This window comes from Rattus rattus, chromosome 2 (assembly GCF_011064425.1).
Source record: "Rattus rattus isolate New Zealand chromosome 2, Rrattus_CSIRO_v1, whole genome shotgun sequence".
In the NCBI taxonomy this organism is placed as follows: domain Eukaryota; kingdom Metazoa; phylum Chordata; class Mammalia; order Rodentia; family Muridae; genus Rattus; species Rattus rattus.
In genome coordinates, this window is record NC_046155.1 from 2006336 (window position 1) to 2030330 (window position 23995).

General features: G+C 54.0%; 1 protein-coding gene across 5 annotated transcripts; it reads left to right on the plus strand.

Annotated features, from left to right (window-relative positions):
- Positions 1 to 1578: 1578 nt before the first annotated feature.
- On the plus strand, positions 1579 to 23488 carry Pcnx3 (pecanex 3). Of its 5 annotated transcripts, none has more exons than XM_032891118.1 (35): positions 1579 to 1754; positions 2079 to 2266; positions 2488 to 2587; positions 2710 to 2749; positions 2834 to 2929; positions 3140 to 4267; positions 4687 to 4810; positions 4891 to 5069; positions 5495 to 5585; positions 5963 to 6098; positions 7779 to 7939; positions 8968 to 9121; positions 9387 to 9419; positions 9644 to 9815; positions 9915 to 10025; positions 10375 to 10466; positions 10570 to 10679; positions 10859 to 10964; positions 11080 to 11172; positions 11315 to 11465; positions 13219 to 13363; positions 13686 to 13863; positions 14969 to 15077; positions 15180 to 15309; positions 15712 to 15770; positions 15872 to 16087; positions 16477 to 16730; positions 20443 to 20673; positions 20819 to 20922; positions 21130 to 21277; positions 21374 to 21604; positions 21689 to 21963; positions 22288 to 22421; positions 22502 to 22800; positions 22881 to 23488. In XM_032891118.1, the coding sequence occupies exons 1-35, from the start codon at positions 1602 to 1604 to the stop codon at positions 23073 to 23075; spliced, it is 6126 nt and encodes a 2041-aa protein (XP_032747009.1). In that variant the 5' UTR covers positions 1579 to 1601; the 3' UTR covers positions 23076 to 23488. The 5 variants fall into 5 exon arrangements, with proteins under 5 accessions (XP_032747009.1, XP_032747013.1, XP_032747012.1 ...); XM_032891122.1 differs by having other exon boundaries at positions 7818 to 7939; XM_032891121.1 differs by having other exon boundaries at positions 5963 to 6068.
- Positions 23489 to 23995: the final 507 nt, after the last annotated feature.

Genomic DNA, 23995 nt, shown 5'->3' on the forward strand with positions numbered 1-23995 from the left:
GCAGGAAACAGCATCAGATGACGCGAGCGGGTTGCACCGCTCCCCTCCCGGAGGCTCCCGGCAGCTGTGCCCGGGAGTTCCCGGGGAGGTTGGCCAAGAGAGGTAGAAGGCGGGCAAGGTAGGTCCTCCTGCCTCTCCAGCCCCCAAACACACCATCACAACTCTAAGAAAAGCCTTACGTTAGGAGCTCCGCTGCTCAGGGTCGAAGTGGATCTCTGCAAAGACAGATAAGAATCCTTGTGTCTGAATCCTCAGCAAAATCACCCTTGTGATTGCGCCCAAACCCAAATCTGGTCTTGGCTACGAAGTTGCAGAACTCTTTAAGCTTCGTTCTTTTCATATATGAAATAACAAGATACCCCGCTTTTCAATGCTAGAGGGGGAGGTGAATAGGGAAGTTTGGAACTTCAGACTTGGCTTACACCTTAAGCTCTTGGAACCATTTAAAATTATCTTCCTTTCACCTGAGAGGCAATCCACTTTTTCGTGTCCTTTCCCCAAGAGGCAAAAACCTGACACTGTTGTTCAGAACTTTGCCTGGGATTCGATTCAGAGTTGAAGGGCCTTCAAGAACTTCGTTAGTTTATCACTTGTCTTGTGTCGGTCACTTTAAGCATGCCGATATCATCCTGTTCGACTACTCAAGTCTGATTAGGATCCTTCTCTCCATCGTCTAAGCTCTGACCCGGAAGTAGAGGCGTAAGTCAAGCGACGACTTGACTTACGGTCAACCAGTAGGAGAGGCGGCCCAAGTTAGAGGTGTGACCCGGTAACGCAAACTGGAAGTAGCCTTGAGGAGTTCCAGCCTCCTACTTTTCTCCGCCTCCTGTAACGCATTGGAAAAGCTTTGCGCCAATCATTAAGTCGTTACCCAATGGCGACTCATCCGGGCATGCGCATGAGCCAAATCCCGTCCCATTTTTTTTTTTTTTTTTTTTTGGACTCTCTAGAATTTGACTGCGCGGGCGCCAAGACATCTCCGCATCCCGTCTTTTCGCTACTTCTCTGCGCTTGCGCATTTTTGCCACTAGGTTTTTCCTTTCCGGGTCCCAACAGGTTCTAACGGGCGCATGCGCCAGTGCAGGCTGGCAGCTCGCGGCTCCTTCTTCCGGCCTCCCCTTTGCGCCGGCACCGGTAGAAGCGGGGCGAACGCAGAACCCCAAGCTTGTGACCTGCGACCCCGGAAGTGGACCTCAGGGTCCCAAGGCTTTCTCCGGTCCGGAGCCAAGGGACCCATCACTGGCACTCCGAGAGCACCTATTCCACGCCCACCTCTGGATGCCGCCGACGGGTGCCCAGCCCGTGCCCTGCGCCTGCCTTCAGGCTTGGCCCCTTACAACAGTTCTGGGCCACCGGAGGGGGCCCAGGCCCCGCCTCTGATGCCAGTCCCACCTCTGTATTCCGGCCTGATCGGCTGACTGCCTGGGCCGGCCCCGCCCCCTGCCTGTGCCCTCACCCTGCCAATCCCCTCCCCCGTTGGGGGAGGCCATGGCGTGAAATCTAAGTCGGACCCCGGGACCCTCGGGCGCCAGCGGGGCATGGGCCGGGGGCCGCCCCCATGAGGGTCCCGGGAGGAGGGCGTGCGCAGCAGCGGCTGGGCCATGGGGTCTCAGGTGTTGCAGATCCTGCGCCAGGGTGTGTGGGCCTCGCTCACTGGCGGTTGGTTTTTCGATCCGCATCAGAGCACCTTCTCCAACTGCTTCCATCTCTATGTCTGGATCTTCTTGCTCATCTTTCCCTTCTTGCTGTACATGGTGAGAGGCTGCCACCACCTGTAACTACTGGGAGAGGGAGGGCAGTCTGGAGGGATGGGAGGAAGTGAGACGAATCACTGTAGAGTTTGGTTTTATATAGAGGGAAGACCAAGTCTTTCCTACATGGAGTGACCTTGAGCGCCTCATTTAATCTATTCGGTTAAACAGAGGACTGCTCCTAACAGGGGTCTTTGTACTGTTGCATGCAGGGATGATGAAGTTTTGTAAACTGATGAATCCCTAGTCCTTTACAGTGATGGCAGGTACACTCTCAAGGGATCAAGGTTTTTCTGAGAAAGGGTTCAATTTAACTGTCATCTCCAGGTCCTGCCCCCCAGCCTGATGGTGGCTGGAGTGTACTGCCTGGTGGTAGCTGTCATCTTTGCTACCATCAAGACTGTGAACTATCGCCTGCATGCCATGTTCGACCAGGGCGAGATTGTGGAGAAACGCAACTCTACCATGGGGGAGCAGGAAGAAGAGGCTGTCCAGGGGGAGAGCAGTCTTCCCAGGTGACTAGGTGTTTCCGGGATTGTTGTTTCTCTGTGTTTGTGGTTGTGTCTATGTCTTGGAAGATAGAGAAAGCTGAGGGAACATTGGCTGTAAGTACTTCCTGTAGTCAGGGTCAGAGCAGTAAAAGGGAGCTTTGAGGAGGAAGGAGTGTTAAGGTGAGAAGAAACAGTAAAGAGAGGTTAGCTGAGAGCCTCTGCTTAGCTCTTCTTTCTGTTTGCAGAGACCCTGGTGTAGAGATGACAGTGTTCCGGAAAGTGAGTTCCACACCCCCTGTACGCTGCAGTTCCCAGCATTCTGTTTTTGGCTTCAACCAGGTTTCGGTGAGTAGGCCCCAACCACAGGCTTCTGTCTCTGCAGTCCTGGGAGTCTGTCCCTGTTGTGGGCCTGTTCCAAGCCTGCTTCTTGCTCTGTTTGTTCATTTGTACTCTCTCTGTCTTATCAGGAATTGCTGCCCCGGATGGAGGATTCTGGGCCCCTCAGAGGTAGGTGGCTATATTCTGGGCTGGTTGGTGGTGGTGTCACAGGACCCCAGAGTCATTGTGACAACTCTGGTGATATGGTTATAGACATCAAGGAGCTGGTACGGGAGCAGGGCAGCAACAACGTGATTGTGACCTCTGCCGATCGGGAGATGCTGAAGCTCAGCTCTCAGGAGAACCTGAGTGAGTGGGCAGGGGTCTGGCAGGAAGAGCAGGTGTCCTGTGATTACGTCATCCCAAGTTTGGCTCCACTGTTGTGCTCCTGGATGGGATCCCCTTGGTGATCCTCTTGTGCCCATATCCTCAGTGGGAAATGGAGGTTGTGAAATCCCCTTACACTGGTTTGTGTTGTCACATGCCCTTCTCTCATCTCATCTTTCTTTCTTTTAACAGTTGGAGACCTTCCCCAGACACCCCCCGGGGTTGTCCCAGACCCCTCTCTCCCCAGTACAGATTCCTCTGAGCGTTCTCCCATGGCTGGAGATGCTGTTCCCTGGGGTGGGAGCAGTGTGGCTGACACTCCCATGAGCCCCTTACTGAAAGGGAGCCTCAGCCAGGAGCTAAGCAAGAGCTTTCTGACCCTGACCCGCCCTGACCGGGCCCTAGTGAGGACCAGTAGTCGGCGGGAACAATGTCGGGGAACTGGAGGCTACCAGCCCCTGGACCGGAGGGGCTCAGGTGACCCCCTGCCCCAGAAAGCTGGATCTTCAGATTCCTGCTTCAGTGGTACTGACAGGGAGACTCTCAGCAGCTTCAGGAGTGAGAAGACCAACTCTACCCATCTGGACAGTCCCCCTGGTGGGCATGCCCCTGAGGGCAGCGACACAGACCCTCCTTCTGAGGCTGAGCTCCCTGCCTCTCCAGATGCTGGGGTCCCCTCAGATGATACACTTCGTTCCTTTGACACAGTCATTGGGGCAGGGACACCACCGGGCCAAACTGAGCCGCTCCTGGTCGTGCGGCCCAAGGACTTGGCTCTGCTTCGGCCTAACAAACGGCGGCCCCCCATGCGAGGACACTCCCCACCTGGTCGTACCCCAAGACGGCCCTTGCTGGAGGGCTCAGGCTTCTTTGAAGATGAAGATACCAGTGAAGGTAGTGAGCTGAGCCCAGCATCCAGTCTCCGGTCTCAGCGCCGCTATAGCACCGATAGCTCCTCATCTACTTCTTGCTACTCCCCTGAGAGCTCCCAGGGTGCAGCAGGGGGTCCTCGGAAGCGGCGGGCCCCTCATGGGGCTGAAGAAGGAACCGCTGTGCCCCCTAAGAGACCCTATGGGACCCAGCGGACGCCCAGTACTGCCAGTGCCAAAACTCATGCACGTGTGTTGAGCATGGATGGGGCAGGGGGTGATGTCTTAAGGGCTCCCCTGGCTGGCTCCAAGGCCGAACTGGAGGCCCAGCCAGGAATGGAGCTGGCTGCCGGTGAGCCTGCTATGCTGCCTCCTGAAGCCCGTAGGGGACCTGCTGCCAACCAGCCTGGCTGGCGGGGGGAACTGCAGGAGGAAGGTGCTGTGGGGGGAGGTGAGTGTTGGCCCCGGCAGTGAGGGTGAGGAAGGAGATCTGGGAGGGTTGAGTTTGGGTAAAGGGCAGACTGCAGCAGACCCTGTCATCATCAGCTTATCCTCCATCCCAGGAAGCAGATGGATGTGTATTCGATGATTAAGAAATGTGGGCCACACCTCTTGGCTCCAGGCCCCATGGTTAGCACTGAGCCTCTGTTCCCTGCAGACATCCTCTGCCTAGCATCGGGGCAGGGCAGATGATTGTCATTCTTATTTCCAAAGGGGAAACTGAGGCACAAGTGGCTAGAGATGTGCTGGCAGGGCTCCTGAGACCGTGTTGCGGTACTGAGTCTAACCTTTAACTCCATTCTGGAGCACCTGTCCCAGTTCCATCCCATCCCAGCCTGTCACTTATGCTTGGGGCTTCTTTCTGGACAGCACCTGAGGAAACAGGTCAGCGGGAGTGCACAAGCAATGTGAGGAGGGCTCAAGCCATCCGGAGACGACACAATGCAGGCAGCAACCCTACGCCGCCAGCCTCTGTCATGGGCTCACCACCTAGGTGAGCATCTGCCCCATGGCTGCAGGGTAGAAGGGCCAACTGGCTCTACCTGATGCTAACTTAGGGCTTACCCTGTCCAGCAGCCTACAGGAGGCTCAGCGGGGCCGGGCTGCTTCCCACTCCCGGGCACTGACTCTGCCCTCTGCTCTGCACTTTGCCTCTTCCCTGTTGCTCACCCGAGCTGGCCCCAACGTACATGAAGCCAGCAACTTTGATGACACCTCTGAGGGTGCTGTGCACTATTTCTACGATGAGAGCGGTGAGCCCTTCCCCAGCCAGCCTAGCACCTCTTCTATGCTTCCCACAGGCATCTGTGGCTACCCACCCACCCCACAGCACTGCTGGTCGGTGATTTCTCCCTTGGCTCTGTGGCAAGTGCTTTACCTGTGCTGCCCGATGTCATCCTTGCAGCATCTCTGAGGTGTGGGTGTCATCATCCCTGCTCTGCTAATGAAACCAAGGCACTCCTAAAGCCGTAGGCTGAGCTAGTGGTAGAACAGAGCCCTACCCAAGGCAGGCTGACCACAGGGCCTAGGCTTTTGATCTGTAGGTCCTTCCTACCTAACACTTGGTCCCCAGGGGCTGGTCACGACAGGGGACATACCACAGGGCTCCTCCTTGTTTGTTGGCCTTGATGCCCACGTAGCCTCGGACCTTGACAGTGCTGCTGTACCTCTGTCCTAGGTGTACGGCGGTCATATACCTTTGGCCTAGCTGGAGGTGGCTATGAGAACCCTGTGAGTCAGCCAGGGGAGCAGGCAGCCAATGGAGCCTGGTGAGTCTCCAGGGTGGGCTTCTTGTGGGCCTGGAAGGCTACATTTCTGAGAGCATTTGTTCTGGTGGAGCAGCAAAAGGCTGGGAGGGGAAGACAGTAAGGAGACGGGCATGTGGTCATGTTAGGCTTCCAAGTCTTCTAGGAAGCATAGTATTGGCCTCTAAGGAGGAGGGCAGGGAAGCACAGCTTTCAAGTAGGCCAGGGTCTGCAAAAGAGATACTTCTGCAATGTATCTTCTGACTCCGGTGCTCCTGATCCTTGGGCACCCCAGCAGTGGGGCAGGCATCCCCATCTACCTGACCTTGACTCCCATCTCACCAAGATCCTGGGTTTATCCATGTCTATGTCCTTTACCCTCATCAGTGCTATATCCACAGGGACCGCCACTCACATTCTTCCAGCTTCCACTCAGCTGATGTGCCTGAAGCCACAGGAGGCCTGAACCTATTGCAACCAAGGCCAGTGGTTCTTCAGGGTATGCAGGTGCGCAGGGTGCCCCTGGAGATCCCAGAGGTGAGGAGCGGCTTTGAAAGGGCTGTGGGACAAGGTGTGTGTAAGCAGATGACTAAGGCTGGCCTAGGTAAATAGCCTGCCGGGCATCCCAAGAGGACTAGATCACTCTGAGGAGGAGCTTGGGGATGCCACTGGGTCCCCAACTTTAATGGTTTGGTAGAGGGTGCACAGGCTCGGAGCTGAATGGCTCTTCAAAGTATACGTTTACTTACTCTGTAAATGTGTTTGGTGTGTACCACTCTGATCCCAGAGCAGAGCAGCTAGCAAGATAACGGGTGTTTCACAGTGATCCCTGCAGAAGGGGCGGCTCAGTTTGTCCTGTGCCTGACAGTCTACAGGTGTGATTGCCTGAGGCTGTATCTGTTAATGCTCCTTACAGCAGCATGGTTATTGATGGTGTCCTTTTTTACTTCTAATTGTTTATAACTAATAGGTCACTCTAGTAGTTAACAGAAGTAATGAGTGCATAAAACATGACCTTGACTATAGTCCCAGCTTCTCCAGAGACTGAGACCTGATACTACATGAGCCCAGGAATTGAAGGCCAGCCTTGCACCATAGAGGGACCCGCCTCTACTAAGCTATAAGCTAATACCTTAGATCACAGATGGACTGTGAACACTGTGAGAATCCACCATAGGCTGCTGTGTGTGTGTGTGTGTGTGTGTTTCTGTGTGAGATACTGGGCAAGCATCTATTACCAGGCTACTTTCCTAACCCTGTCTTGTTTTTTTAACCTTACTAAGTTGACTGGACTAGCATTAACCTCACTCTGTAGCATAGAAAGGTCTTGATTTGGAGTCCTCCTGACTCAGCATCCCAGTTACCTGAGATTATAGGTCATTGCTGCCAGACCTGGCTACTCTTTCTTGACTGTTTATGTGGGATCGATGGCATCATCCTTGCAATCTAGTAGCAACTTAAGGGCCAGAGCTGGGCATCTTTGGCCTCTCTATTGTATCTTGCAGATGTTATGTGTATGTGCGTGCGTGAGTGAGTGCGTGCGTGCGAGTGTGTGTCTGTGTGCACATGTGCATATGTGTGTATGTACATGTGTATATGCACACATATTCATGCCTATGCATACAGGCATATCACAGTACACATGTGGAGGAGTCAGCTTTCTCCTCCCACTGTGGAGTCCAGAGATTGGGCTCAGGCTGTTGGTCTTGTGTGACAAGTGCCTCTACCCTTTGAGCCATCTCTACAACCTATAAACACTTGTTGAATGGAGGATACATCCAGCCTAAAGAAGCTAAGGCTGGGGACTTTTCTCAGGGACATAGAGCTTTAGCCTGTCCTCTGAAACAGGTGTTCTGTGTTCCTGAATGAGGTTGTCACAATGACAATGGTGGCTCCGTCTTGGAGGAGATATCGTTTGTGCTAGGTCCTGAAGGGCAAAGTAGATTTCACTGACTATTCTGTCTGAGTTGAGAAGACAGACATATGATTTGGTGACTCTGGCACCTGGAGCCTATAACAACAATCCAACTGTGTCCTAGGAAGCCAGAGCTAGGAGCGAGCCCTTGTGATGGAGAGTCAAGGCAGGCCACAAGGTCACAGACAGTGGTGCCTTCATGTGCTGAATTACATGCCCAGTCATCAGATCAGTGTTTGGGGAGGGGTGATATTAGATCAATGGGGTGGTGGGGCTGATGGATGCGGCTGTGGGGACTGCAGTTTGACCTGCTGGACCAGGACTCCCTGCACGAATCCCAGGAGCAGACATTGATGGAAGAGGCACCACCCCGGGCCCAGCACAGCTACAAGTACTGGTTTCTTCCTGGCCGTTGGACCTCTGTGCGCTATGAGCGGCTGGCCCTGCTGGCTCTGTTGGACCGGTGAGTTCCTACAAGTTCCTGATCCCCAGAAAGTGTTGGGACTCCAATCTTCCAAACTCTAAGTGCATGGAGATGGTCATGCCATCAGAGACCCTGAATGCCTCAGTGGCTGGAGACTGTAGTGGATTTCTTTGTTGTTTTTGGCTTTTGAAGAAGGGTATCCATAGACCAGGCTGGGTTCAGATTTGTCGTGTAGCTGAGGCTAACCCTGAGTTTCTGGTTTTCTGGTCTCCACTGATCATGTGCTGAGGCTACAGGTGCACACTACTGTGCCTGGCTTGGTTGGTGTCTGTTGCTTTTAGACAAGGTCTCATTTGTATCCTAGACTGGCCTGAATTCACTCTGGGACCCTAGACTTCCAGTGATCCTCCTGCTTCAGCCTTAAAAGTTGTAGTGGAGGTGTGAACCACCACTCTGCTGCAATGGCTTTCCTCAGGCTGCAGAGGGTGTAAAGAAGTGGGGTACAATGGTCACCTTTTCCTCGAAGCCTTTCTCAAAACGGAGTGATCCCTCACTTCCCCAGCTCCAGGGTCCATCTCTTTTTCTCCTCCATTTGCCTGATTGCTGTAAGTTAAGCACATTCCTAAACCTGGTTGTCTCAAAACCTTTTCCATTTTCCAGAGAGGAAACAGGCCAGAAAGTTAGATAAAGACGCCGGCAAGGCGTTCATTCCACATCCTGGCGTCCTGTCCATCAGCCTGGTTTCACTCATGTGACTGGGGACTGCCCATGTGCACATGGCACTCCTGCTGTGTGGACACCATAACTCATGTCCGCATGAGCAGGAAGTGGACGTGGCCAGGAATAACAGTGCCTTGAACTTTCAGCGTCTACATGGCCAAAGAGTGGGGCTCAGGGCAGCAACAAGATGGTTTTTCAGAGCAAGTACAACCTGCTCTCTTCCCTCTGAGGTCAGAGGTTTGGCTTCTCAAGGCCTAGAGGTTTATCTTTAGGGCAGAGTCCTGTCTCCCCAATGCCCCTTAGAAACTGGGGCAGGAAGCCATACCCTGACTCACATGTCTTTGCAGGACACGAGGGATAATGGAGAACATTTTCGGTGTTGGATTGAGTAGCCTGGTTGCCTTCCTGGGATACCTGTTGCTGCTCAAGGGCTTCTTCACTGACATCTGGGTCTTCCAGTTCTGTCTGGTCATCGCCTCCTGTCAGTACTCCCTGCTCAAGGTCAGGCCTGGCTCCCCAAATCCACAACTTTCCTGGGCCTTCTGCTTTCCCTTGTTTCAGGTCTGAGGGGAAGTATGGATAATCTGATTGGGACCCTTTTAGCCAGCTACCCATCTGTACTGTACTGTACTGTACCGTACTGAGGCTCAGGACAGTACAGGGTCCTGCCCTGGTCACTTCCTACTGCCCAGTAGTGGAGCTGTATCCCTTTTCTGTGGACACAAGTTCTTATTGCCAACATAGCCCTGTGTCCTGTCTCTTCCAGAGCGTGCAGCCTGATGCAGCATCTCCCATGCATGTGAGTACCTGTGGGGCAATACTCTGGCCAGAAGGCCCTGGAGGGTCTGAGCAAATTCAAGGCCATGGTGGGAGAGAGGCAGTGTTCCCTCACCACCCGCTTTGCTCCCATCTTCCCCAGTTTTCCAGCTTGGATGTGGTCAAGTCTGGGGCATGTTGAATATGTGCACATGTCCCAGGGAGGTCAGTGGGGAAGGCCCAATTCCTCACTGGCCCACTCCCTAGGGCCACAACTGGGTGATTGCGTACAGCCGGCCTGTCTACTTCTGTATCTGCTGTCTACTCATCTGGCTGTTGGATGCCCTGGGGACCGCCCAGCCCTTCCCACCCGTCTCCCTGTATGGCCTCACGCTCTTCTCTGCCTCTTTCTTCTTCTGCGCCCGAGATGTGGCCACTGGTAAGGCAGGGCAAGATTGACCCAAGGGAGTGAGTCTGGAGGGTGGGCCAAGGAGAGGCTGGCAGGCTAATTGGTCCTTTACTCCCTCCTTCTGCACAGTGTTCACCTTATGCTTCCCCTTCGTCTTCCTCCTGGGCCTCCTGCCCCAGGTCAACACCTGCCTCATGTACCTCCTGGAGCAGATAGATATGCACGGCTTTGGGGGCACAGGTATGGCCCACAGGTAGCTTATGTGGAAGAGACAACGTTGGGCCAGGAGGGTCCACCCGCGGGTTGGGTCTGCAGCTCTGGTTCTTACAGAGCCTTGTCCTGCATCTGTAGTCTGGCTGTAAGGAACCCATCCTGCCTGTCCTCTTTATCTCCTCTCTTTTTCTCTCCCCTTCCTTCCCTAGGCAAGTAGTTTCAGCCCAGAACACTAGAAGCTCTGAAGTTTGGGTGGAGGTGGCTGGTGTCATAGGAAGTCTCCTGGGAATTGAGGCGCAGTAGAACAGGGTGAGACAGTGAGAGGTTGGTATCTGGAGGTCAGAGCTGGACTTAACCCATTTCTTCCTGCTTACAGCTGCCACCAGCCCGCTCACTGCGGTCTTCAGCCTTACCCGAAGCCTGCTGGCCGCTGCCCTGCTTTATGGCTTCTGCCTTGGTGCCATCAAGGTATGGGTGGTCTTCAGGAGCCAAGTGTGCCGAGCCCCCAGGGGTGGCTCTGAATTGACATCCCTTTTCACTACCCCTGACCAGCATGGGTTCTCTCTTTTAGACACCTTGGCCAGAGCAGCACGTCCCTGTCCTCTTCTCAGTCTTCTGTGGCCTCCTGATGGCACTGTCCTACCATCTGAGCCGGCAGAGCAGTGACCCCACCGTTCTCTGGTGAGTTCTGTGTGTGTGTGTGTGTGTGTGTGTGTGTGTGTGTGTGTGTGTGTGTGTGTGTGTGTGTGTGTGAATGTTCACACCTGGAACTTGGGCAGTCAGTGAGTGCATGTACCTGAGACTGACATTATCTGTGTGAGGAAGGGACATTAGTGCCTGCTTTGGCCTCCGACTTTCAGGTCTCTCGTTCGGAGTAAGCTCTTCCCTGAGCTAGAGGAGCGGAGCCTAGAGACAGCCCGTGCGGAACCCCCAGACCCACTGCCAGAGAAGATGCGCCAGTCAGTGGTAAGGGACGGGAACTGATGAGGGGGTGGAGTATGGGGTTCCGGCAGGTCTGAGCCTGGGAAGGACATGCCAACCTATGCAGTAGGCAGTCAGGCTGTTTCTCCCGGCTCTGCAGCGTGAAGTCTTACACTCCGACCTGGTGATGTGTGTGGTGATTGCTGTTCTCACCTTTGCCATCAGTGCCAGCACCGTCTTCATTGCCCTGAAGGTTTGTGTGGTGTATATAGATCATCCCCTCTTGGTTTTGATAAGTGCCTGCCTGCTGCGCTTGAGAGCCCCTCTGTAGGTCACACCTACCCTGGTGGGCTGAGCCCAGGCTGAATTGAGCCTTTGGCCTCTCCCTCCTGCAGTCAGTTCTGGGCTTCGTGTTGTATGCACTGGCAGGAGCTGTGGGCTTCTTCACACACTACCTGCTGCCGCAGCTCCGCAAACAGCTCCCCTGGTTCTGCCTCTCGCAGCCTGTGCTGAAGCCACTGGAGTACAGCCAGTACGAAGTGCGAGGTGAGTGCCCCGGTCCACTCTTCCCATTGCCGCACTGGGCACAGGCAGGTTGGACATACTCCTGATGTCAGTGAGTACCTGCTGCCCGTCCTGCTCTCAGGCGTCCTGTGCCCATTCCTTTCACTGCCCCAGGACAGCCTCTGCTGTACTCCAGGCCTGAGCAGGCCCTTTCTTGCTTCCTGCTGTCTCTAATGGAAAAGGAATCCAACACTTTTTCTTTTTTCCTTCAGAGCTGAGGACTGAACCCAGGGCCTTGCGCTTGCTAGGCAAGCGCTCTACCACTGAGCTAAATCCCCAATCCCGGAATCCAACACTTTTAAAAGTTTTATGTTCTGAATCGCCGTGGGGTCAGAGCCATCTAGTGCTTATTGCTGGCAATGTTAAAAGTTAAAAAAAAAAAATAGACAGGATGTATTAAAAAATATTTTCTGGGCTGGAGAGATGGTTCAGTGGTTAAGAGCACTGGCTGCTCCTGCAGAGGTCCTGAGTTCAAATCCCAGCAACCACATGGTGGCTCACAACCATGGGATCTGATATCCTCTTCTGGTATGTCTAAAGACAACTACAGTGTGCTAAATAAATAAATCTAAGAAATACTATAGACCTTAAAAATTTGTTTTTTACATTATACACATCTTTAATCTCAAAACTTGGGAAACAAATGTAGGTGAGTTTGAGGCCAGTCTGGTCTACATAGTGAGTTCTAGGCCAGTCAGGGTTACATAGTGAGATCCTGTCTCAGAACAAACAGGTTGGTGTGGTGGAGGGATGGCTCAGCAGTTAGAGCACCGGCTGCTCTTTCAGAGGGCCTGGGTTCGATCCCCAGCACCCAGGTGGTGGCTCACCATCTGCCTGTTGAGATCTAATGCCCTTCTCTGGCCTCTGCAGACACCGCATGCACATGGTACAGATGTCCATGCTGGCAAAGCACCCATGCATGTAGCATCTTTAAAAAAACTCTTGATTGGTGATACAAAGATCACAGTATTTGGTGTTTTAGTGACAGAATTTTAGGAGTGTGTACACACACCACTGCACACAAGTGGTGGGCAGAAAACAACCTTCTGGGGTTCTTTCTCTCCACTGTGCGCTCCAGGGAGACAAACTCATCAGTCTCAGTGGCTGGTGAACCCTTGTTCCTTTCTAAATGGGAGGCTATCGTTTTCCCTCGCCCTCCCCTCCTTCCGGCCCCTCCTGTGAGCCCCTCTTCTGGCTGTCTCTCAGGTTCACTGCACATACAGGCTACTCAGTCCATATAATGTTATTTGTTTGTAGCCCTTGTTTTCTTCAAACAATGAGAAATTTTGCTCCTTGGGCCAGCGTCTCTGTCTTCCTGTCATTGCCTTGATCCAAGAGAGCTTCCCCATCAGAAGGACCTGCAGCTTGCAGTCATCCCAACCCCACAGCCTAGACAATATGGCCTTCGCCTGAGTCTGGGAGGTATCTAGGAGGTTTATTTGTTGGCTTTGTGTCTACAGACAGCAAAAACAGCAAAGTCCCCTCCCCCAAGCCTGTGACATGCTAAGTGGCATGTGGAGCCCCTTCCCTGTTGGGCTCTTTCTTCAGCCTTATTTGGAGCTGTTAGCAGTATTCCAAAGACACTGGCCAAAGTCTCCAGGAACCCAGGACAGCATAGCTGGTTTGTCAACCTTCCTGAGTGCTTTCTGGCTCTGTGATGCCTAGTCCCCTGGGCTCCAGAGAGGTGCCATGTTGAGGGCCACATGCTAGCTGACAACCCATATTCCTCTCACAGGTGCTGCTCAGGTGATGTGGTTTGAGAAGCTCTATGCTGGCCTGCAGTGTGTTGAGAAGTACCTCATCTACCCTGCCGTGGTTCTCAACGCTCTCACAGTGGATGCCCACACAGTTGTCAACCACCCAGACAAATTCTGCCTCTAGTGAGGACCACTAACGCCCCCCACCCCTGCCATTCTCTGTGTTACATCTTCATGTGATTCCCACTGAGGAATGGGTAGGACTAAGACTGGCGACAAGCCAAAGCTGGATCCCTGCTCTCAGTGAGCTGCCAGTTAGAGCTAATATGTCCCCTTCACCTCATTCAGAGGTACCGCTCCCTCCCCCAACCCCAAAACAACTAAGGGCTGTTCTAGTGAGCAGCAGGTGCCTAGGTTTACACATAAACCATTGGTGAGAGATGTGTGTCTGTGCCCACTCCTCCCTGAGGCCTTGCCATGTCTGAATGCCTGCCCCCCCCCCCAGCTGCCGGGCCTTGCTGATGACTGTGGCAGGACTGAAGCTGCTGCGCTCGGCCTTCTGTTGCCCTCCCCAGCAGTACCTGACTTTGGCCTTCACCGTCCTGCTCTTCCACTTCGACTACCCGAGGCTCTCACAGGGCTTCCTGCTTGACTACTTCCTCATGTCGCTGCTCTGCAGCAAGGTAAGCTGGTGACTGACTCAGGTCCAGGCTGATGAACAGAAAAGCAGAACTGCTCTGTCAGAGGGCAAAAATGTGTCCTGGGCCTGCATTGCTTTAACAGTGGGCCTTTGCAGTGGCCTGAAGAAGGCATTCCTCCACTTCTCCCTGTAGAGAGCAGGTTGAGACTTGGAAGGGGAACTTGCTCAGGCCCTCCTGGGTGTTGGTTTGACCTCATAACCATTTTCCTCAGGATCAACCAGATCAAGGCGTGACCTTGCTCCCTGGATGCTGTAAAGCCTCTGAGCTCTATCCTTCTCCTAGCCAGTGTCCATAGCTGGGTTCAGAGCTGAGACCATCTACCCTAGAGCCTGGGTGCATTGCTATTCTCTTGGGCTGTGGGGTTCCCACTCAGGGCTGGGGGCTCACACAGAACAAAGGAACATTCCCACATCCTAAAGGCCTACCCCTGCCATGGTACTGGGACTCACATTGCTCTCTGAATGATTTTCTCATATTTGGCTTTTGTTTGCTAGCAAGCTTTTGTACTAGGTACCCTGCTGCTTTATTTACTTATTTGCTAGAATTTGAAGGCGTACTGGGCCAGTGTTCCACCACTGAACTGTTCCATCGATCCTCTTTTGACTTCTTGTTTTCAGATAGAGTCTTACTAAGTTACATAGGCTCACCTGAACTCACTCTATAGCCCAGGCTGCCTTGAAACTTGTGATCCTCTTAAATATCAGAATTATTAGAGACCTGGCCCACCAGGCTTACCTTAGACCCTACTGAGGGCAGGGCCTAGGGTCATCTCTGGAAATCCTCACTAATGATTGAGTAACATGACCAGAGCAAGTCCTTGGCCTTCTCTGCCTTTGTCTGAAGTGGGCTTTTCCTATCCATGGGCTATGGAGAGCAGTGGGAAACTGCCCCTGTCATCATGGAATTAACTGGCTGATGTTCTTTAAAGCCAGTTAGAAGTTACCATGGCTCAGGTGTTGCAAGCCAAGTCTAGAAGGGAAGAGCTGGGAGTGGTCTCAGGGTCCACCCGTGGGACTGTTGTCTAGAGGCTTGGCAGATCTCACCACATGTGACTGTTTTACCACCCTGCCCTTGACGACCCCTGCAGCTTTGGGACCTGCTGTACAAGCTTCGTTTTGTGCTGACCTACATTGCACCATGGCAGATCACCTGGGGCTCCGCCTTCCATGCCTTTGCCCAGCCCTTCGCTGTACCACGTATCCAGCTTCTGGCTGTGGGTGGGGTGTGTGTGTGTAGCAGAGAAAGGAGAGGGAGGCAGAAGGTCCTATGTGCCTGTTACTTCCTTGACTTGCGCCCAGACTCAGCTATGCTGTTCCTCCAGGCCCTGCTCTCAGGGCTCTTCTCAACACCACTCAACCCCCTGCTGGGCAGTGCAGTCTTCATCATGTCCTACGCAAGGCCCCTCAAGTTCTGGGAGAGGGACTACAAGTAAGTCTCCTGAGAGGTAGGAGCTGGTGACCAGAGGGAAGTGAGGCCTTGGAGTCCTGGCCAGAGAGCACCCAGAAAGGCGCTCCAGATACCCAGAGCAAGGATGCGAGTGCTTGACTTTGGTGCGGACACTTGAGGTAGTGAGTCTGGTGAAGCCCAAACATGCAGCAGTCCAAAGCCTCATGGATCATCTCGTCTCTGAGAACCCACTCTCCTCCAGGTTTCTCCCTCGTGGTCCTGTGTGGGTCCCTTCATGTCCATAAGCTTTAGCCTCCTTGTCTGTCAGCTGCAGTGGGCGTCACAGGTGGCATCCACTCATAGCTCAGGGACGTGGAGCTTGGGCTGAGGGTGTGATGATGGGCTGCCTCACCCTGGCCATGCATTGTTGCTCTCTTTGAACAGCACTAAACGTGTGGATCATTCCAACACTCGCCTCGTGACACAACTGGACAGGAACCCAGGTAGGCGGTGGCTGCTTGTCCAGGAGCTTGCTGGCAGGCTGTCTCCTGGAGGGTGCCCTCCTTACGTTCACCTTGCCTGTTTATGTTGTTTTGGATCCCAGGCGCTGATGACAACAACCTCAACTCTATCTTCTATGAGCACTTGACACGCTCGCTGCAGCATACATTGTGTGGGGATCTGGTGCTGGGCCGCTGGGGCAATTATGGCCCTGGAGACTGCTTTGTCCTGGCCTCTGACTACCTCAACGCACTAGTGCACCTCATCGAGGTTGGCAATGGCCTCGTCACCTTCCAGCTTCGTGGCCTTGAGTTCCGGGGTGAGCCACAGGACTGAGCTGGGAGGCCTGGGCTGGGACACAACATTTAGTTTTGTGTTGAGACTGGAATCTAGTCCAGCTCTCAGGTTACTGGGTGATCTCAGGCAAGGTTCTCTTCCTCCTGAACCTAGGTGTCCTAGCCTGACTACCTGCTTTCTAGTGACACCCACACATGCACACTCCACGTTTGACCTCGTAGGGGTCCAGAGATTACTGCTGAAATCTGAGGTTTGAGCTTTGATGCCAGCTTCGGCCTACTCTGGGTCTTAACTGGCCCCTGACAAGCAGCATGCTAGCACTGTAGGTAGCTGCTGCCTTACCATTTTGGCACTTGTTAGTGCAAGTAGGGGCTATCCTGGTAGCTCTGACTAGGCAGCCCTGTTCCACAGGCACATACTGCCAGCAGCGTGAGGTGGAGGCCATCACGGAAGGTGTGGAGGAAGATGAGGGCTGCTGTTGCTGTGAGCCTGGTCACCTGCCCCGGGTCCTGTCCTTCAATGCTGCCTTTGGGCAGCGCTGGCTGGCCTGGGAGGTGACAGCCAGCAAGTATGTGCTGGAAGGCTACAGCATCAGTGACAACAACGCAGCCTCCATGCTGCAGGTGTTTGACCTCCGCAAGATCCTCGTCACCTACTATGTCAAGGTATGGGGTCAGGGGCTGGGTGGCAACTCCTGGTGAATTATCACTCATCAAGCATGCTGATGCTGTCTGTTAGCTGGAGTATAGGAAGGCTGTTTTGGTCAAAGGTCACTTTAAGCATTCTTTACAGTGCTACCATCAGACAATAGGTACAGAGGCCTTGGTAAACAGATGCCTGGGTAGGAACTCCCTATTGCACCTTCCAGAATGCCTGTTTCAGGCCCCGAGTGTGGAGGGTGGGTGGGCAGCACATTTATGGATCCCCTCCCAGACTGCTGGGGCTAGCTGGGGCAGTTGGCTAAAGTATGTTGTTGGGACCATCAGTCCAGGGCTGGGAGTGCAGTAGAATGCAGGCCTAGCATGTCTGAGACCCTAGATTTAACTCATAACCAAAATAACACCTGCCAGCCTTCCCATCTTTAACAATGATGGTACTTGCTACCACGGGAGCCAAGCAGGGCTGTATAGTGAAGGTGGTGGGGTCTGTGCTAAGCACCTCACCTGGGTAGGCTGTCATACACCTGGAAAAGCCTAAGGTGTCCCTGCACAGGCGTAATTCAAGCATCTGTTAGGTAGAGGCAAGAGGATTAGGAATTCAAGGCCAGCTTGGACGGTGTGAAAGACTCAAAAAAGGGGGTGGGCAGGGAGCTGGTTAGATGCTTGCCATGCAAACAATCATAAGGACCTGAATTCCGATCCTGTGAAAGCTGGACCTCTATCCCAGAGCCGAGGGGTGGATATGGAAGCGTCTCTGCGGGGGCACTGGCCAATTAGTTTAACCAAATGGGTGAGCTCCAGATTCAGGGAGAGTCCCAGACTCAAAAACAAGGTAGAGAACAACTGAGGAAGACACTCTGTCAGCCTCTGGTCCGTCCCCACATGCACACACAGACACACACCATCTCTAGAGGTGAGGTGATTGGTTGGAGAATGTGACAGAGCCAGACTCTACCTCAGGCCTGGCATCTCAATCACTAGGTTTTTTGCCTTGTCCTGGGTGGAAGGGAGGGGGCTCAAGTCAAGCCAGAGAGTCTTGAGACCTGTTGGAAGTGGGGAGACAGTGAGGTGTAGAAGCTCTGGGCTGGAAATTGTAGGGTTTTCAGACAACCTAGAATATTGCCTCCTTTGTCCTAGCTCATTTTACCTGTTGAGAAATAGAGACACGCAGACTTGTGGGGTATCAGGAGCAATAAGGTTCTGTGACACACAGAGAGGGGCACTATGGGAATGTCTTCGTTACTGTTACAGTTTCAGAGGGCTAGTGCATGACATCGTCATGACTGAGCGTGGTGGTAGCCAGGCATTCAGTAGCTGAGAGCTTAGCCACGTGGCCGGAACTTGTGAAGCCTCAAAGTTCATCTTCGTGACACACCTCCTCCAACAAGGCTACTCTTGATCCTTCCTGAAAGTCCACCAAGGAAGAACCAGACATTCAAATGAGCTTATGCAGGCCATTCTCTTTCAAACTACCATAGAGCGTGGTGGGTTTGTGAGCACAGTCCAGGTCCCACATGCTCTTAAGATCTGCCTTGAAACACTGGTGACCTGCTGGGGACAGGTGAGCCTGCTTCACTGAGGTTCCCTTTAAGGCAAACTCATGAAAGCCAAGTTTGTCCTTTTGTCCTAGGCGATGTGGACACCTTTCAGAGTCATGTGTTGGAAAAACTGAGAAACCATAATTTCTGTTGTTCTTTTTGTCCTCGGAACCACTCATAGGAAAGTTCGTAAAGCAGTGCCCACCCTTCACTTTACTAAGAAGCAGGCCAGAAGTTCATTCCCCACCCCAGATGACTCAGTTGTCCAGGTCACCCTGCTTCTTCCCACAAGTCCTATCAGAGCTCCATGTACCTCAGACTGCTGTGCACTGGAACTGGCGAGGCTTGGGTTGGCAGATTGAAGTGAGCTTGGCCCTGTCGGCCTTACTGTCCCTTTAAGAAGCCAACGTGCCCCTCAGCCTGGATACCTGAGAAGCTGGACAGAAGTGATAAAGGCATGGAGGGGTGAAGCTTGTAAGGACAACACAGGGCTGGGGCCAAAGTGCTAGAAGCCCAGGCTGTGGTAGTGCTTGGGCCTTCTAGGCCCTTCTGAGCAGCTCTGGCCATGCTAAGGTGCTTCACTCACATATTGCCCTTCCTGTGGACATCACTTAATAGATGTCATCTGTTACAGATGACAGATGGCAGTCTCGGGCCACAAAGCCACCAGCTCCCAGCTGCCTGCAGCCAAGCCCCATCCTTGAGGCCTTCAGGTTTTGCACTTTTGTCTTGCATCCTTTGTGAGCCTTAGGAGAGGTGGGCGGGGCCGGTGTGTCCGGCCCTACCACAGCTCACTTCAGACCTCTTACAGGCACTGAGCCTGTGCAGGAAAGCACCATGGCTCTGAGCCCCATTCACAGCCAGTGAAGTGCACTCAGGCAAACAGCTAGAGAGAGTTCCAGACAGGAGCTCTTCCTAGAAAGTCCTGAGCTTCGGTGTCATCTTGGGAGTCACACAGAGAGCGTGTCATAGAACACAATGACAGTGTTAAAAATTCACTGCATCAACACATTCCAGCTCAGCTTCTCCCTGAACCAGAAGCAATGCTTTTGGGGTTTTTAGTGGCTACAGTGGCCCCTGGGCTTCAGAGATGCTCTCTAGGCAGGACAGTCAGTCTAGAAACCAGAGATCACTTAGTCCTGTTCCCTAGGGTAAGGCCTGAGTCAGCAGCCAGCTCTCACCAGACTTCTTCAGCTGTCCCCAGCCCTGCATTGTCCTTACAAGCTTCACCCCTCCATGCCATTATCACTTCTGTCCAGCTTCTCAGGTATCCAAGGCCACATGGGTGTAGAGAGCTGAAGGACACCCTCACCCCACACCGTCCCCCAATCCCCACGTGTTGCCATGTAGCCGTCCACCTCATAGTCCGTGTGTTCTACCTGAGCTTTAGCTCTTCCTAGCTTACCCTGGCCATTTTGCCCAGGCTCTTAGCCTCCCAGTGTCCCACCACAGTCACCATGCTGTCACTGTTGCCTGGACCCTCTGTCCCTGGACAGCTACCCTACCCTCAGCCTGGGCTTGTCCACTGCTTAGCCAGGCAGAGGGCCAACCCCATCAGCCTCAGCTCAGAGTAGTGCATGGAGTCCCCATAACTCTGCTGTCTGCTAGCTGCTGTCCCAACTTTGCCAGTTCCCACCCTCCCAAAGCTGCTCTCCACTTGCCCAGCCGATTTAAACACCAGTAAGGCCCTTAAGAGTAGTCAGACACTGACCTTTTTCAGAGAAGGTCTCACATCTGTTGTAGTAATTTGCCGAAAGGGACCTGTGACTCAGGTCATGTAGGCTACCTGGGCTGTAGGCGACATGCTGTCTCAGCCTGACTTCCCTGTCCCTGAGATGCAGATGTTGCTGTGTTCTCACGTTCCAGCCCAGTTTGCTCTGTTATGTGACACTGGGCAAGGCTGTCATCAGTGTGAGCCTCTGTTCCCCTTACAAATGGGCTGGGTTCTAGGGATGGCAGGAAGAGGACAGGAAGCAGATCCTGCTGCCAAGTGCACGACCACTCTAAGTGGGGTGCTTCCTGCTGGTTCACACTCTGTCCCAGGAGAGGAAGCACTTCCCTACCTACTCAGCTTCAGAGAGAGGCTGAGCTGCAGAAGCACATCATAGAAAGCATGGCTCAGGATGGAATGTGTCCTCCCCATTGCTGGGGTTGCCCCTGACATCTGCCCCTCCTCCCAGAGCATCATCTACTATGTGAGCCGCTCTCCAAAGCTAGAGACATGGCTGAACCATGAGGGCATCGCCGCTGCTCTACGGCCTGTGCGAGCCCTTGGTTATGCGGACTCTGACCCTACCTTCTCACTGAGTGTTGATGAAGACTATGACCTTCGACTGTCTGGCCTCTCGCTGCCATCCTTCTGCGCTGTTCACCTTGAGTGGATCCAGTACTGTGCCTCTCGGCGCAGCCAGGTCAGGCTACCACTCCCTTAGATCTGCCCTGCCCCAGACTCTGGGGACTGGGGCTTCCTGGTCACTCCCTTCACACTTGGTGACTCTCAATCTGGACCCCAGTCCCACACTAAGCTGGGCGCTGACTGGGGGTTTTGTGCCATAGCCCGTGGACCAGGACTGGAATTCACCATTGGTCACACTATGTTTTGGCCTGTGTGTGCTGGGTCGCCGGGCCCTGGGAACAGCCTCACACAGTATGTCTGCCAGGTGAGTGCCCACAGCCTGCTGCTCTCCCTCTGCCTTTCCCTGAAGAGCTCCACATGACCTCCTCTCACTTGGATGAGACTCTAAGCACTCCTGACTGACCTTGCCTGCTCTTGCACTGCTCTGTGAGGAAGAGATTGGCTTCCTTGGCAAGACAGGGAATGGCCCCTCTGGCTCTCTCCCCATTGCTGATGTCTTCTCCCCACCCAGCCTGGAGCCCTTCCTCTATGGCCTGCATGCCCTGTTCAAGGGGGACTTCCGCATCACCTCCCCTCGTGATGAGTGGGTCTTTGCGGACATGGACCTGCTTCACCGAGTGGTGGCCCCTGGGGTTCGCATGGCCCTCAAGCTTCACCAGGTAGGAGGAGTGTGCAGAGGCACAGTACGGGGCAGGTGGGAGATGGCGCCCTCTCCAAGACCAGCGGTTCTGACTTCTGTCCTCTCTTCCAACCAGGATCATTTCACATCTCCTGATGAGTATGAGGAACCAGCAGCCCTGTATGATGCCATTGCAGCCAATGAGGAACGACTAGTCATCTCACATGAGGGGGACCCTGCCTGGCGCAGCGCCATCCTTAGCAACACACCTTCCCTGCTGGCACTGCGCCATGTCATGGACGATGCTTCTGATGAGTACAAGATCATCATGCTCAACCGGCGCCACCTCAGCTTCCGAGTCATCAAGGTGGAGCCGATGGTCTTACTCCATCCTGCAGCCCATGCCCCGCCTCAGTGTCCCTGCCCTGACTTTTGGTGTGGCCCTCCACAGGTAAACCGAGAGTGCGTGCGTGGGCTGTGGGCTGGACAGCAGCAAGAGCTGGTGTTCCTGCGCAACCGCAACCCTGAGCGAGGCAGCATCCAGAACGCCAAGCAGGCCCTCCGCAACATGATCAATTCCTCCTGTGACCAGCCGCTGGGCTACCCCATCTATGTGTCACCGCTTACCACATCTCTGGCTGGTAGCCACCCCCAACTGCGGGCGCTGTGGGGTGGTCCCGTCAGCCTGAGTGCCATTGCCCGATGGCTCTTGCGCAGCTGGGAGAGGTGAGCCCTGGCTGTCACCCTAGCTTGGGAACCATTATGAGGCCTAATGCTCTGGGGTTCAGGGAGCAGGGCACAGAGGTGAAGCAGCTCTCTCCAAGGTCACAGAAATGAAGTCAAGTCAATGAGCTTGCATCCTGAGAGATGACCTTCTCCCCAGAGGGATCCCCTTCCCCCTAGAGCGGGCTGTAGTGTTTAAAAGATTATAAACTAGGTAGCAAAATCTCTCGGAGATGAGACCCCTAGGATTCAGGTGTTAGATGTTTCTGTAGGGCTCAGAATGCCTCTGCCCTGGACCCCTCCCACTTCTCCCGCTTCTCCACCCAGACTTCATAAGGGCTGTGGCGCAGGCTGTAACAGCGGTGGGAATGTGGATGACTCGGACTGTGCTGGGGGTGGCGGCCTGACCTCCCTCAGCAGTAACCCCCCCTTGGCACACCCTACGCCTGAGAATACAGCAGGTGAGTAGGCAAAGCTGGGCTGAACCTGTGGGTTAGACTGTAGCCCAGCTGAGGTCTTTGTTCTTATCTCTGTCCTACAGGCAGCAGTGAACAGCCCCTCCCACCAGGTCCTAGCTGGGGGCCACGGCCTTCCCTCAGTGGCTCTGGTGATGGGCGGCCTCCTCCTCTGCTGCAGTGGCCTCCCCCTCGGCTCCCTGGACCACCACCTGCTTCACCTGCTCCCACTGAGGGTCCCCGGCCCTCAAGACCTCCTGGCCCTGGTCTCCTCAATTCTGAGGGGCCCAGTGGGAAGTGGAGTCTGGGGGGTCGGAAGGGACTGGGAGGACCTGATGGGGAGCCAGCCTCAGGGAGCCCCAAAGGAGGCACCCCCAAATCTCAGGTAAGAGACCTGTGGAAGGAGTGGACCCTAGGAGTTCTCATGTCGGTTTGTCTGCTCATCCCTCGTCTTCTCTTCCATAGGCCCCTCTAGACCTCAGCCTCAGTCCTGATGTCAGCTCTGAGGCCTCACCCGCCAGAACAACCCAGGACATTCCTTGCTTGGACAGCAGTGTTCCTGAGAGTTGCACACCCTCCGGCGCTCCAGGTGACTGGCCTGTCCCTGTTGAGGAACGAGAGAGTCCAGCTGCCCAGCCCTTGCTGGAACATCAGTACTGAGTAGCTGTCCTCTGCTGGATCTCATCCCAGGACTCAATATCGCAGACTCTGCTGGACCACAGGACTGATTGGCTTTGGCTCTGGTGTCTGCACCCTGATATCTGGCTACTCCAGACAGTGTCAGAACTGAGTGACCAGACTTCTCCCTGATCCGTGGCCTGGATGCCCTAAATTGAGGCAGCAGCCTCCTAGCCAGGCCGTAAGAGCCAAACCCATGGGCTGGTCCCTCTTTGAGCCCATGGTCAGGACTGACTTTGCCCTAGGCCTTGCACTGCCTACAAGGCTGGCCTCCTTAGCCTGGGCCTGGGGCCTGACACGTGGCAAGGGTGGGTTCATTCGTTCTTTTGTCATTTTTCTTTCCTTTTTTTCTGTGCTTCAGAGACACCAAATTAATAACACTATTTTTGATTTTGGTTGGCAGTTACTTTCTGTGGGACTAGGTGAGGTTGGTAGAGGTGCCTGAGGTGGGGAGGATGAACACACAGCAGAGGTGAAGGCTGTGAGGTCGGACTGCTGAGTCCTCAGGTGGCACGGGCTGCCTCCCTCACCAGCCTCTGCTTCTCAGGCAGTCCTCTGTGCCCTAGTGGCTCACACATTCCTCAGCCTTGATCTTGACCAAAGATTATTCAACCTCGTTTGTCCCAAGCCTAAAGAGAATGACACCTATATAGAGAAGGCTCTATTTTCTTTTTGAGACGTCTTACTGTGAACTTCCTATGTAGATCAGGCTGGCCTTGAACTCAGATTCACCTGCCTCTGCCTCCAGATTGCTGGATTTAATGATGTTCACCCCTACATAAATGATAGCCTTGTAGACCGGTTATCTTGGCCCTAACACCTGCGTCTGCCAGACCACAGTAGGACACTAGGTGGCCTCTAAAACTCCAATTAGTCTGGAAGGCAGGTACTTTTGTTTCCAT